Consider the following 14600-nt stretch of genomic DNA (forward strand, 5'->3'; position numbering starts at 1 on the left):
CCCATCTGTTTGCAGATGCCTTAATAAACTTAACATTCTTTACTTCACCTGGCCTCATGCGTTCCTCCTCCAGCAATCTAACACTTACTACAGGATTAATTGGCCACTGAGAGCTTTCCCACTGGGTCTTGTGGAGGGAAGTTGACTGCCCAGATTACCACGTGCTCCTTGGATAGCGCTGAGGTTCCCAGCAGCCCTGCTCTGTTTTCTTTTGTGGGCATATTCTTGAGTCTCAACCTGGTTATGAGGGAGTACCACCCTCTTAGTGTTGAAGTCGGGATCTGGGCTTTGCCGAGAGCTCTAAAAGGTGATTTCAACAGACGAGACAGGCACTCCAGAAAACACAACTTTATTCGCTAGGACTGAAAACAAAGGCTCTCTCTCCACAGGCTTGGAGACTTTAGTGTAAGGTGTGGTGCACTGCCAGCCCTCCCAGCTTGACCTCACCCAGCACAGGCCTCAGCTGTGTGAAGACGGTACCTTCGTCAGCAGGTGAGGGCTGGTGGTCCCAGTGTACCTGACATTTTTGTAATTTGCCACATGCTATTCCTTGTATGACAAAGCCACAGTCTTGGCATCCTTCAAGGGGACGTGAGAAAAGATCCTGTTGATTGAACCAGAGCCTCCTAGTGGGTGGGCCGGGAGCACGTGCCCCTGGTCCTTGGCACAAACGCATGTGATTCTCAGTGAAGTCCTCTGCCTGGGGCCTGGTCAGGAGTCCTGCCATTCTCTGTCTGGGCAGCAAGCATGTGCAGCTGAAGACATGGCTTGTAAGGGGTTAGGAACTGCTGCCTGAAAACTGAAGATGTCCAGGAGGGGGCAGCAGAGAGCACCAAGTGCCCTGCACGGTGCGTCCCTTCCTACAGTTGCTTTTCCGTGAAGGCCTTGCGGGTAAGGCTCTCAGGCAGCAGCAAGTGAAAGGGCTGCAGACCCGCTAGCTCTCTGGAGCCCATTCGTTAGGACTGAGGTTATACAGATTGCAACACAGACAAGGGAAGGGCTAGGCTCAGCCCGAGAGTCCTGGAAACCCTGGGATTGACCGCTGGGTGACAAGTAGAGGGCCCTGTCGACCAGCTTTCCCTGGTTCAGGGTCTGCAGCAGGAGGCCCTGCGGCCCTCCCTCTTGACATAGTCGTGCAGCTGGAAGTGGAGCTCGCTGGTGCTCTTCATGGAGCGCTGCTTCAGCTCCCTGTGGGACAGGGGTACCATGGAACAGGGTGGCCAGTACCCCCAACAAGGGGATTCAGAGCTTGGATCTGAATCTGGAGGTCTTCCTGGTGACTGCGAGGACTTACTTTGCTATGGCTGTGAAGGCCAAATCCACGTTGAGGCCCATCTTGGCACTGGTCTCCATGAAAGGCAGCCCATACTCCTGCAAATAGCTGCTGCCAGCCAGGTGGCAGCCTGGTGGGGACAACCCAGGCCCTACAGCCCCATGGGGGGCAGCCCTAGCCACCCACCTCACCCAGACTCACCTTGGCCAGCTTCTCCCCATCCTCCCTCTTCACCACACGCTCCTGGGCAGAATCCACCTGACACAGGGATCTTGGTGAGAGCTGGCCTCGGGCTCACCGCCCTGTAGAGCCAGGGGAAGAGGACAGGCAGGGGTGCCCACCTTGTTCCCTAGCAGCATGAGCACCACGTCGTGCTGGGCATATTCTTGGATCTCGGTCAGCCAGGCCTGTCACGGGAGAGCTGAAATCAGACTGGAGGCAGGTGTTCTCCACACCCCTTGCCTCTCCAAGCCACACCCCACACAGTGCCTCTCTAACAGGAAAGGCCCAGAAATTTAGCCATGGGCCATGCTGAGATACCCCTGACAAGTATCCAAGATGGTTGGGCCACCTTCAGCTCATACTCTAAACTTGGGCCACCAGGAGCCCAGAGGCGCCCTCCTTCCCGCTCCCTGCTGTCAGTAGGGTCCTCAGACCATCTACCTAAACGAGTTTGGAGTGGGACCAGGACCCATCATGGCCTCTCACACCACACACACACACACACACACACACACACACTCACCAACCCAGAAGGAAGCCACTGACCTGGATGTTGTCAAAGGAAGCCTTGTTGGTGACATCATAGAGCAGTAGCAGTGCTGGGGGCAGAGGGCCAGTGAGGACACCTCCAGTCACCCACAACCCTCCTCTGAGCAGAAGCCTAGGGAACAGGGCACACACAGACACAGACCACAGCCCCGACTCCTTGGCCTGGGACACTGCCCACAAGCTCACCATGTGCATCACGATAGTAGGCATGGGTGACGCTGCGGAACCGCTCCTGGCCAGCTGTGTCCCAGATCTACAGTGACAGGTACAGGCCGGCGGTCAGGCCTGCCCAGTCCCTCCTGAGTGCCCTCAACTCACCCTCCCCCAGTTGCCTCACCTGCAGCTTCACCTTCATGCCATCCACGTCCAGAACTTTGTTCTGAAACACAACCAGCCAACTCCAGTAATGGGCCCAGTGCCATGTTCTGGCAGGGGCCAAGGGGTGGGGGAGGGGAGAGGCAGGCAGTGCAGGACCAGGACTGAGCCTAAAGTTGATGAGCCCCTGAATTGACTCTGCCCCCAACACCCACATGGTAACACTTCCCCTTGAACCCAAGTCCTAGAGTCAACCCAGCTCTCCCTGGTGCCTTTGGGGAGCCCCTCCTGATAATTCATGCTCAGAGGGCACCAGGCCGCTCTCCGGCTCAGATGGCCATACTGATAGACTTGCAGGGTGTCTAATTCTGGGCCAGGTTGTCCTTCCTCTGCCCACCCTGCAGCCTGGCACCTGGCCCCACCAGCTCCACTGCCCCTTGCCGCCACCCACCACAGTCAGTCACTGACTCCAGTTGCTCTGGCCCTCTCCTAGCACCTCTCAAGCCCAGTCCCTTCACCCTAGCCTGCCCTCTCCCTGGTACTCCCGATTCAGCCTCACCCCACACACCTGTCCCCTACACGCTCCCCAGAGTGCAGACCCCAGCCCCCTTACCAAGGACTGGCATCTCTCAGCTCTGCAGGTGCTGCTCCTTTTGCTTAAAGCCATTGGCGTGATATTGGAAGTCATCCACCGTGAGATTACAGGTCCATTACTAGTACCCTGTGCCTCAGTTTTCCCACCCACAAATGGAGATAACCAGGGCACCCATCACATAGCTGCTCCAATGACTTTATGAGTTACTATGTGCAAAGCACTGAGAACTGTCTGGCCCACAGTGACAGCTAAGAGCATTTGTTCTAATATATTTAATTTAATGTATTTATTATTGATTTTAGAGAGGGAAGGAGAGAGAGAAACATCAATCCAGTTCCCTCCTATAAGTGCCTCAACTGAGCCTGGACACATTTGTTCTAATTTAAAAGCTGCTCTCTGCCCTAGCTGGTTTGGCTCAGTGGATAGAGCATCGGACTGTGGACTGAAGGGTCCCAGGTTTGATTCCGGTCAAGGGCACATGCCCAGGTTGTGGGCTCGATCCCCAGTTGGGGCCTGCAGGAGGCAGCCGATCAATGATTCTCATCATAGATGTTTCTCTCTCTCCCTCTCCCTTCCTCTCTGAAATCAATAAAAACACATTTTTAAAAATAAAAATAAAAGCTGCTCTCCACATGGGGATGGCAGTTCTCTGAGGACAGGGCCCAGTGCAGTAAACAGAGTGCAGAACTCTGCCTCGTACACAGTGGGTGCTCTCTATGTGTTGGCTGCCTGGCCATGCCCTCTAGTCAGCCCTAAAGGTTGGGGCCCAACCCTGGCTTCCATTTGCTGGGTGGGGATGAGGGGTGGCTGGAATGTCACTGTCTCCCTTTTCCTAAACTGCTGCTGTCAGGTGCTTCTGGGTCTCCAGGGAACCAAGCCCAGCCATCTGCCAGGCTGGGGAGGACACCCCGCCTTCCCTGACGCCTGGGACAGAGGTATGAACCTCCCTCACCACCTGCCCCAGAGCCAAGAGGGAGGTGAGAAGGGGGAAGTAGGGCAAAGGACCACCTGCCCTGGGTCTACCACAGCCCCTTCTGACACCTCAACCTTTATACTTCCTCCCAGAGGACTTGAGGGGACCTTGTCCCCATAAAGAGGGTAGAGAATGGCCCCCAGACTGGAGGGAACTCCCCTTTGCTATCCCCAGAGTGGGCCTCCCTCCCAGCCTCAGAACAACTGTGTCTAATTAAAGGGTGAGAAAAATGCAAATTCAGGATTTGCAGAGAACACACCGGCACTTACACAGCACCTCAGCACTGGCACGTGGAATTTAGACTGGTAGGCAGAAGTGGGAGCTCTGATGCTGGAGCCCTGCAAGCCCTGCAAGCCTCAGACGCTGGTCCCCATCATTTCCTACTGACCCCATAAGCTGCCTGGGGCGCTGTCGGGGCTTTGGAGCCAAGAATCCCAGAAGAATCCCAGGACACAGCCCTCCTGCTAGGGGTGGTAAGGGGACTTTGGCAGGGGAGAGTAGCTGGGTAGGAACATTTCCCATGAGCCTCCTCACCCAAGGGCAGGGACCTCTGCCCTAAGCAATCCCTTGGTCTCTAGATAATACCCTTTCCTCAGCTGCTGGATGGGGTGTGTGTTCAAGGGCCACAGCCACCTGTCTTGTAGATCTTGGATGGCCTGCCTGGCACCTCAGGGCCCCCTTTGTACAGTGCGGCAGCAATGCTGGCCTTCCCTGTGAACACGGACCTTGAATTCCCTCTGACAGCTCTGGGGGCACCCATGACCACCTACCCAGAGGCACAGGTTAGAGCCCCGGGGTGTGCTGGCCCCAGGCACAGGGATGCCATCGCTGCTTTGGTTAGATGGAGCCACCATCTGCCTCCAACACCCTGGGGTTTTCAGACGGCAGGCAGCTTGATGGTTATGGCATTCCACCTCACCCACCCTGACCCTGGGAGCCGGGGGTCCATCTAGGAGCTCCACCTCATGAGCCTGTAAGTGCCCCAGGATCATGGAGAACCAGCTGCCAGGGGTGTTGTGAGAACTCAATGAGCTGGTATGGGGGGCCCCGGACATCCATCTCACTCACCCGGAAGTCGATGCCCACCGTGGAGATGAAGGTCCCTGCTAGGAAAGCCCCATCCTTGAATCGCACAAGCAGGCAGGTCTTCCCCACGCCTGAGTCCCCCACCAGCATGACCTGAGGTGAGCAGGAGGGGCAGAGGTGTTAGGGCAGAGGCGACCAGGGTGCTGGCCCACTGAGAGGGGCGTCTAGTCTTCCCTGAGCTGGCCTTGTCAGAGAGAGGCTGTGACTGAGGGGCAGGAATGGAGAGAGGCATCCCAGGCCCACAGGTGGACCCCAGGACTTGGGTTTAGGACTGGGGCGGGGAGGGTGGTGGGAGGAAGAGACACAGCAGCTATGATCCCAGCTGGCCTGCACCTCCAGCTTCTACCTACCTCTGCAAGGTTCTGTCCCTTCTATCCCAGAAAGAGGCCCATCGCAATCAGTGAGGAGTGGGGGCAGATGCCTCCACCCAGGGCCCTACCGGACCCCCACCCCTCGGCCCTGAACACCATGCTTGATCTAGAAGGGGGCATCTGGGGAGCAGAGCCTGGGGTTGGCGGCTAGGAACCTCCTAGGAGGCCTGTGGGGGCCTCTATGCCAGAGAGTTTCCAATCTCGACCAGACTCAGGAGGAATGTGCCACTTGAGGGTCAGATCTTGTCAGAAGGGGCCTAAGCCAGGTCTGTGGATAGGAAGGGGCAATCAGGCCTAACCCCTCCTCCACCTCTCTGGTACCCCCCCCCCCCCCAGGCCTGCTGCCAAAGGCCCCAAACCCAAAGATGGTCCTGCCACCCCCCACCTCCATCCCTGTGCCACACACACACACACACACACACACACACACACACACACACACTTTCACAAGCTTCTACAGCTCCGGGGCGGGGGGGGGGGGGGGGGGCGGGGAGGGGAGGGAAAGCAGCATATGGTAAATAATGAGATTGGGGCCCCAGCGGGGGAGGAGACGTTGGGGAGCGGGGAGAGAGCACCTGGATCTGACTTCCGCAGGACCCCTTATCCTGCCCCGCCACCTGGGGGTAGGGTGGGGGGCAGGCCTGTTGGGTATCCCAAACCCAGGTCTGACAGCTGTGTGTGTGTGTGTGTGTGTGTGTGTTGCGCGCGCGCGATGCGCTGTGCCAGCCGCTCCAGCCAGCTCCGCGGCGAGGGATTCGTAGGGCCCTGCACCCCTGCCCCGCACAGCCTCCGGATCAGCTCCCGCCAGACACCACCTGCTGCCGCTCGCATGGGGGGTGGGGGTTTGCCCGGCTCACCTTGAAGGCGACATCGTAGAAATCGCCACCAGTGCCCAGCGAGGGCCGGCCGGGCTGCGGGGGCCCGTTGGGGGGCGCCTGGGGGCCGAGGCGCGCAGTCCCGGGGCGCGCCGCCCGGGGCCCGTTGGCAGCGGGCAGCACGGAGGCAGTGGGCGCGCTGGCCCCCTTGCTCTTGGGAGTCTTCTTCCTGGACATGGCTTGCCGGTGGGCACTCAGTGCGCTCCCCCTGCAGGCGCCGCACACGCGCACTCGGCCGCCCTGCTCTCTGCTCCCGCGGAGCGCGACCCGAACCCGAGCCCGTCCCGTGGCGGCGGCCGGGGCATCCTGGGCGCGGGGTTGTCCACAGCCCCACCCGCGCCGCCCCACGGCCCCGCAGCCACTCAACCCCGGCCTGTCGCCGCTGCCACCAATGGCTGTGCGGAGGCGGGGCCATGCAAATGAGCCCCCGGAGGCGGAGTCAGGAGGACCCCCACCCCCACCCCCACCGCACAGCCCTGAGTGAGCGGGTCTGTGCGCCCCTGCCTGGTGGGCAGCTCCGTGGCCGCCTCGTGGTCTGCGCGGAGGTATGGGGCAGTGGGCCTGGGTGAGGGAACACGCGGGGTCCTGTCGCTCCTCTGCGCGCTGTGAGCCACTACTCCCCGCGCTGCCTTTTGCCCAGTGACCACCCCCCGCACCCCCCCTCTCCGGGCCTGGGACAAGGGGAATACTCTGAGGCAGGGGGCGCTGAGGCAGTGGGTCTGCATGGGGGGCGGGCACCCTGGGATTCTGCTTCTTCGCAGCCAGAGATGCCACCTGGCCTGTTGCAGAGCCCCCCTCTCTCCAGGGCAGGCGGGTCCAGGAAGCTCCAACACTTGGTCTTGGCAAACAAACGCCGCCGGTGTACCAAGGGCTGGGGCTCAGGTGACAGCTGGTTATCAGAGGCAGGACTTAGCGGCACCGCTGAGCGTCAGGGCTGAGCTGGCAGGGCCCTCCCCCACAGCTCCTGCCTGCTCGGCTGAAGTCGTGGGAAGTCAGCTCTCAAAGATCTGGTTGCTGAAGGGGGTGGGAGGCCCCTCCTCCAGGCAGTGGCTGGCCCTGGGGCTTCCATCGCCAGGTTCTGGCCCCAAGCAGGCCAAATGCTGATTATCAAAACCCCACACGGGTCCCTCTCCAGAGTCTGACACCCTCTCCCCACCTGGGCTGCCTAGAGTTCTGTCTCGGGACCCCCACCTAGGTGTTGAGAATGAGGCTGAGATGGTAATGGAATCTAGGAATAGTAAACCACGATGCCCCTCACCCAGGGTTCAAGGATAGTAGGTGCAGACGGAAGGGCAATCTCTGTTCCATACTCTTCTGGGAGCTGGAGGGATGGCCTTGCTGTCCCCCGCCCCCCCAGATGTGACAGCGATCACTGGAACCCTGGGCCCTTCTGAGGCCTGAGCCTTGTCAGCTGGCAGTGGCCAGAGCTCAAATACTTATGCTGCTCACAGGCTCAGAGGTCTAGGAAAACACAGATGGAGATGGAGGGATGCTGCCCAACAGAGCAATTCCTCCAGAGGACCTGGCAGGGACCTGCCTGGGAAAGGCTGTGGAAAACTGGCCTTCATTAACATCGTCATGTGCCAGGCACTTGTCATTGTCAAAACTGTCCATGAGGTGGGTGCTGCTATGATCCTCAGTGTGAAGATGGGAAAACAGGCCCAGAGAAGGGAAGGGAGCTGTCCGAGGTCACCAGGCAAGGGAGTGACAGAGCCAGGATTTGCATTTGGGAGCTCAGGTTCCAGAAAGCACAATTGTCTCATGGCAGGGTGGACCCAGGGCCCCTGGAGACCCAGCCCTCATGGCCCTGTCATAGCTGGGGTGCAAACCCGAGGGAGCCCCTGGCCTCCTTTCCTGACTCATTCCTCTGGCCTCCCACTTTTTCCAGGCCAATGAACGACAAAATATGAGGGTAGTGGGACTTGGGGTGGGATTGTTGGGCTCCCACTGCTATGGCCCTGGGGACTCCAGGTGCCCCACCCCTATGAGGCCAACTTCAGGGTGGCTGGCCAGGGTCTCAGCTAGCCAGATGTCCACTGGCCCCAGGGTCCTAGGGAGTGGGCTCCCTGCTTCCTTCTGACAGCCACTGCCCAGAGTGTCCCCCCAGGCATGGAGCCATGTGGAGTTTGGGTGCCCTAGAGGTGGGGGCTGCAGGTAGGGCAGTCTGAGTTGGGGTAAAGGTGAACGAGTGCTGATGGGGTGACCAGGAAGAGAGGAGGTAGGCATGCTGGGGGTGGGGGGAGGGGAGAGGCCAGGAGGGGAGGAAAGCTGAGAGCAGCAGAGCAGAAAGGCTTGATCTTGCAGCAACCTTTAAAATTAGAATAGCCCTAGCTGGCTTGGCTCAGTGGATCATTGGCCTGCAGACTGAAGGGTCCCAGGTTTGATTCCAGTCAAGGGCACATGCCTGGGTTGCGGGCTCAATCCTCAGTGGGGGCCAATCAATGATTCCCTCTCATCATTGGTGTTTCTATCTCTCTCCCCCTCTCCTTTCTCTCTGAAATCAATAAAAATATATTTTAAAAAATAAAATGAAAGTAGAAAAATATGTACAACTCCAGGTCTCTGAAAAGAGGGGGTTCTGGGACCCTGCATCATAGCACCCCCTTGCTTCTCTCCCTCTTTTTTTCTTTTCTTTTTTTTTTTTAATATATTTTATTGATTTTTTACAGAGAGGAAGGGAGAAAGATAGAGAGTTAGAAACATCGATGAGAGAGAAAAATCGATCAGCCGCCTCCTGCACATCTCCTACTGGGGATGTGCCCGCAACCAAGGTACATGCCCTTGACCGGAATTGAACCTGGGACCTTTCAGTCCGCAGGCCGATGCTCTATCCACTGAGCCAAACCGGTTTTGGCTCTCCCTCTTTTTTTCATCCTCACTTGAGGACATGCTTAAAGGGAGGGAGGGAGAAAGAGAGAGAGAGAGAGAGAGAGAGAGAGAGAGAGAGAGAGACACGAGAGGGAGAGACGAGAGAGAGAAATCGATCAGCTGTCTTCTATATGTGTCTGTATGCACCTGTACACTCCTGTATGCTCCCCAACTATGGATCAAACCTGAAACCCAGATATGTGCCCTGATTGAATTCGAACCGGCAACGTTTCAGTGCACAGATGGTGTTCAACCAACTGAGCCACTCTGGCCAGGGCCCCCTTGCCTCTCTTGCCTTCCAGTCCTCCTAATCTTTGATCATTATGTGTCTTGGTGCCTCTGTTTGCCATCTGTAGCACCCTCTGGAATGTAAGCTCTCTGGGCACAGGGAGTCTCTTGTCTTAGTCACTGCCATATCCCTGGCAGCTGGCTCTGGGCCTCAATAAACAGTTATTAAATTGGTGAAAGAAATATGAGTTAGACACATGGCTCCTACTTCAAGGGCCATGTTTCTAACAAGGATTTCAGGCAGAATGTGCTTCAATGGGCAATGATGAGACTAGTGTGAGCAGGCTTTGTGGAGGGGGGGGGGGGCATTTTCTCTGGGTTTTGAAGGTAGAGCAGAAGTCTCACAGAACAGGAGACAGAGAAACTTGCCAGGCGGAGGGAGTGAATATGTGCAGGCTCAGAGTGCCAGTAGGTGGCCACTTGGAGCAGAAGAAGCTACAGTGTGGTCCAGTTGCTTGGAGAATAAGGCAGTCCAGTTGGTGACAGGAGGGGGCTAGATTACATGGCAAATGTAAATGTATTACCTAGGAGCTTGGAAATTGTTCAGCGAGAAGTAGGGAGCCATTCATGGTTTCCGAGCAGAGCAACAGAGAAAGGACACTGCTCTAGGAATATTGGAGAGCAGCAGAAAGGGAATGGATGTGGACAGGGGGGTAAGCTTGGAGGGATTGCAGTAACCCAAGGGGAGGTCACAGGGACAGGGGACCTCCAGGAGAGACAGAATCCGCAGGCCTGGAGGTGAGGCTAAGAAGAATGAGAGCCCACAGGGCAGGGAGAGTGGAGCGCTGAGATGGTTGGAGATGGAAAAGTCCTTGCTACGCCTCCCGACCAGAAGGGAGGGTCTGTGTTCCCTGCCCTTGGGTGTGGGCAGGAGTTGTGATTGCTTTCCGGGCAGAAGTGACCCCGTGTCCATTTGTGGACTCAGAACTTACATACTGGCAGCTCCTCCTTCCTGTTTCCTGGGACACTCGTTCTTGGAATCCAGCTGCCATCCATGAGAAAGCCCAAGTAGCCTCTTGGAGAAGCCATGTGGAGAGGAACCCATTTGCCAACCCGCTTTCTGCGAGTCAAGTAGGCACACTGGCGGTGGGTACTCTAGTGCTGGCAGATGCCATGCAGAGCAGAGTTACACCATCCCACCCAGCCCTGTCCAAAATGCAGAACTGTAAGCATTTGGGGCTTGTTTGTTACACAGCTACAGAGAACTAGAACAGGCTGCCAGCTACGGGAAGGGAAAGGGCCCATTTGGTGGAAAAGGTCAAGAGAAGACACCTCCCCACCCCCGCGGTCCAGGTCAGGTTCCGGTGGCAGGGCATGGGTTGTGAGCCATAGGGCTGAGCAGTAGAGGGTGAGGGCCAAGCCCCACTGGGGAGGGGTACCTACAGCCCTCAATCTGCTGGCATGGGGCTGGCTCTGCTGAGCAATGGAGGGTCTACATGTGTTCATGACACAGAAAAGGGATGGAGCAACACCAGCCTCCTTGAGGTCGCATCCCTGGGCCCCCACCCCCAGTACCCTCAGGCCCTGATGTCTGTCTCCTCATGCCTGGAGCCTCTAGCTCTTAAACTCTGTCCTTAGCTTACCCTTCTGAGTGTCTTACTCCTTGTCCTGGAGCAATATGTGCCATGAGTCCCACATACAACAACCCTCTAGGACCTATGGTCTGGGGCAGTGTCTCTCCGGATTCCTGTTTTCCAAGCCCTCCAGCTTCACCCCCACATTTCACTCACCCATAGGGATTTGCCCTCAAGACAGGCAGGCTCAGGAAGGAATGAAAATTCTCTACCTTCCAGGCTCTGCTTAGAACCCACTCTTCCAGGCAGCCCTCTCTGATTTCTTCCCCCCTTCTTGCTCCATGGACACTCAAATTTGCTGTTCAGCGGTCCCCCCGCCCCGGGGGGAGGGGGCACGTGCACTGCCTTTCTCCCAGCCTGTGAGCTTCCTGAGGGCAGTTCCCAACCTGCCCCCACCAAGCACTGAATAGAGAGCTCAGTGACTGAGCAGGACAGAGGTAGGCTGGACTGCAGGAGCCCGTTAGCAAGGGGGACATGGCAAAGCCCCCAAAGATTTTGCGCCCCAGTGCACCTTCCAAGACGTCAGTCCTGCAGAATTCAGCTGTCTGCTATATCAGGGAAAGGAACCCTGGCTGGGAATGGTGCCAGAAGGTAGAAGCTCCCGCGGGGTCCCTGGCTTACTGTGTGACTCTGGGAAAGTGGCATCCCCTCTCTGAGCCTGTCCACTCTTTGAAATGAGGGTGTGGAAGGAGCTGATCTCTGAGGCTCCTTCCAGTTCAAACACCTTATGTTCTACAAAATCCACATGATTGTTGCCATGGAGACATCAGAGAGGAACTGTAGCAGTGCTAAGTGCAAATTCTGCCTCAAAGAGAGAAGAACCCACTTACCCCAGAAGCAAGTGGAGTCAGAGATGCGCTCCCCCATTGCCCTCAGTGCCCCGGTGTGGCCCACTCACCTTTGTGACACTGAGGCCCTGCCCGGCAGGTGGTCGGGTACAAGTGTCCATTCCTGCCTGAACGGGGAAGGGACCGTTCGTGGAGGGCTGGAGCAGGGGCAGGCCCACCTCGGCTATCACTGCTCACATCAGCTCCGTCCTCACACGTGAGTACTCTTGGCCGCCTCAGGATGCAAAGAGTGCCAGCTGTAGAATGGGGAGGCCTGGCTCTGACCCAGGCCCTGCACTGAGTCTCCATGTGGGCGAGACCTCTGGGCTCGGGCAACACAGAGCCTCTCCAGTGGCCTCATGGCCCAGGCTCTCCACCCGGAACAGGTCTACCTCGGGCCCACGGTAGTGTGTGGGTTTTCTACTCTGTGTAGGAAAGATATCACATACGAGTCCAGGTGATTTGGAGAGTATGCTAATTAAAGCTGGGACAGTGACGCACAGGAAGGGCGACCGCAGAAGCAGCAACAGGAGAGAGAGCCGAGGCAGGGCTGCATTGGCTCACGGAGAAATAAAAGTCACAGCGACAGAAGGGAGCTCACGGGGGAGTAAAAAAAAAAAAGGGGGGGGGGCCCTTGATCAACAAAAATATATTAAAAAACCAAAACCTGAACCTGGAGACAGGTTCAGGGGTTAAGCCCGGATGAGCTGCCACTAACCCCTGCTCCCCTGGTGACCCTAAGAAAAAGCAGAGATACAAGGCCTGGGCATGCTCTAGGCCAGCGGTTCTCAACCTGTGGGTCGCGACCCCTTGGGCGGTCCAACGACCCTTTCACAGGGGTCGCCTAAGACCATCCTGCATATCAGATACTTACATGACGATAATAACAGTAGCAACATGACAGTTATGAAGTAGCAACGAAAATAATGTTACGGTTGGGTCACAACATGAGGAACTGTATTTACAGGGCCAGAAGGTTGAGAACCACTGCTCTAGGGAACGTGTGATGTGGCTCCTTTGTTTTGAGGCTCTTTATCTTTCTTTGGCCAGCTGGAATCCTAGGGAAGGTCTCAGGAGAAGGTTTTTTTTTTTTTTAATATATTTTTATTGATTTCAGAGAAGAAGGGAGAGACAGAAACATCAATGGCGAGAGAGAATCATTGATCAGCTGCCTCCTGTACGCCCCCAACTGGTGACTGAGCGGGGAACACGGACATGTGCCCCTGACCGGAACCGAACCTGGGACCTTTCAGTCTGCAGGCTGAGCTCTATGCACTGAGCCAAACCGACTGCGGCTCAGGGGAAGGTTTTAATAGAACATTCATTAGCTTTTCAGGTGTGTCCTTCAATATGTCGATTCAGCAACGTGTTTGTATAGGGAGGTCAGGGGTTATTTTCTTTCTTTTCTTCTTTTTTTTAATTGTCACCTGAGGATATGTTTTCATTGATTTTTAGAGAGACAGGAAGGGAGAGTGAGAGAGAGTGAGAAAGAGATCTCAATATGAGAGAGAAACATTGGCTGCCTCCCCCCTCTCCTACTGAGCCCACAAACCGGGCATGTGCCCTTGACCAGAATTGAACCTGGGACCCTTCAGTCCTCAGGCTGACGCTCTATCCACTGAGCCAAACCGGCTAGGGATACATGATTAGATTTTTACAAATTAGCTTTATTTATGTACAATAACATTAACCAATTTTAACTATACAATTTGGTGCGTTTTGACAAGTATATAGTCATTTATTTATTTTTTAAAAAATATATTTTATTGATTTTTTACAGAGAGGAAGGGATAGAGCGTTAGAAACATCGATGAGAGAGAAACATCGATCAGCTGCCTCCTACACACCTCCTACTGGGAAGTGTGCCCGAAACCAAGGTACATGCCCTTGACTGAAATCGAACCTGGGACCTTTCAGTCCGCAGGCCGATGCTCTATCCACTGAGCCAAACCGGTTAGGGCAACAAGTATATAGTCATTTAAACATCACCATACTAATTATTATTATTTTTTGTTAATCCTCACCTGAGGATATTTTAAAAATATAACAGCAAGATTTATTATTATTATTATTTATTATTATTATTATTTTTAATCCTCACCCGAGGATATTTTTTCCATTGATTTTTAAAATTTTTTTAAAATATGTTTTTATTGATTTTTAGAGAGAGAGGAAGAGAGAGGAATAGAGAGAGAAACATCATCAATTGGCTGCCTCTCGCTTGCTGCCTACTGGGGATTCAGCCCACAACCTGGGCATGTGCCCTGACCGGGATTCAAAGCGATGACCTCTTGGTTCCTGGGTCAATGCTCAACCACTGAGCCACACTGGCTGAGCTCCATTGATTTTTTTTAAAAGAGAGAATGGTGAGAATGGAGGAGGGGGAGAAAAAGAGAGAGAGAGAGAGAGAGAGAGAGAGAGAGAGAGAAACATTTATGTGAGAGAGACACATTGATTGGTTGCCTCCTGAATGTGCCCTGACTGGGCCAGGAATCAAGCCTGCAACCAAGGTATGTGACATTGATGGGAATCGAACCCATGGCCCTTCGGTCCGCAGGCCAATGCTTTAACACTGAGTCAAACCTGCCAGGTCCCGAGAATATTTTTTTCATTGATTTTTAGAGGAGGAGAGAGGGAAAAAAGAGAAACATCGATGTGAGATAGACACATTGATTGGTTGCCTCCTGCACATGCCCTGACTGGGGGCTAGGGATTGAACCTACAGCCCAGGCTCCCTTGACTGGGAATCGAACCGAGACCCTTTGGTGCACCAGCTGACTCTCT

General features: G+C 55.5%; 1 protein-coding gene across 4 annotated transcripts; it reads right to left on the reverse strand.

Annotated features, from left to right (window-relative positions):
- Positions 1–333: 333 nt before the first annotated feature.
- On the reverse strand, positions 334–6636 carry RAB26 (RAB26, member RAS oncogene family). Of its 4 annotated transcripts, none has more exons than XM_036310857.1 (9): positions 6242–6636; positions 4996–5106; positions 2382–2423; positions 2231–2297; positions 2042–2094; positions 1615–1680; positions 1475–1531; positions 1295–1381; positions 334–1188 (listed from the first exon to the last, which is right to left on the reverse strand). In XM_036310857.1, exons 1-9 carry the CDS (start codon positions 6434–6436, stop codon positions 901–903), a joined length of 966 nt encoding a protein of 321 aa, XP_036166750.1. In that variant the 5' UTR covers positions 6437–6636; the 3' UTR covers positions 334–900. The 4 variants fall into 4 exon arrangements, with proteins under 4 accessions (XP_036166750.1, XP_036166749.1, XP_036166751.1 ...); XM_036310856.1 differs by having other exon boundaries at positions 1295–1384; XM_036310859.1 differs by having other exon boundaries at positions 955–1188; positions 1295–1371.
- Between the last annotated feature and the right edge of the window lie 7964 nt (positions 6637–14600).

Source organism: Myotis myotis, unplaced genomic scaffold, assembly GCF_014108235.1.
Source record: "Myotis myotis isolate mMyoMyo1 unplaced genomic scaffold, mMyoMyo1.p scaffold_m19_p_5, whole genome shotgun sequence".
NCBI lineage: Eukaryota > Metazoa > Chordata > Mammalia > Chiroptera > Vespertilionidae > Myotis > Myotis myotis.

What these genes read in the sequence shown, in the direction of transcription:
- RAB26 (XM_036310856.1), bottom strand. Translation starts at nt 6,436, where the DNA reads ATGTCCAGGAAGAAGACTCCCAAGAGCAAGGGGGCCAGCGCGCCCACT. An exon ending in CTACTATCGTGATGCACATG is followed by an intron (nt 2,095 to 2,230) that starts GTGAGCTTGTGG and finishes CTCTGCCCCCAG; the next exon opens with CACTGCTACTGCTCTATGAT. An exon ending in CTTCCTTTGACAACATCCAG is followed by an intron (nt 1,681 to 2,041) that starts GTCAGTGGCTTC and finishes CTCCCGTGACAG; the next exon opens with GCCTGGCTGACCGAGATCCA.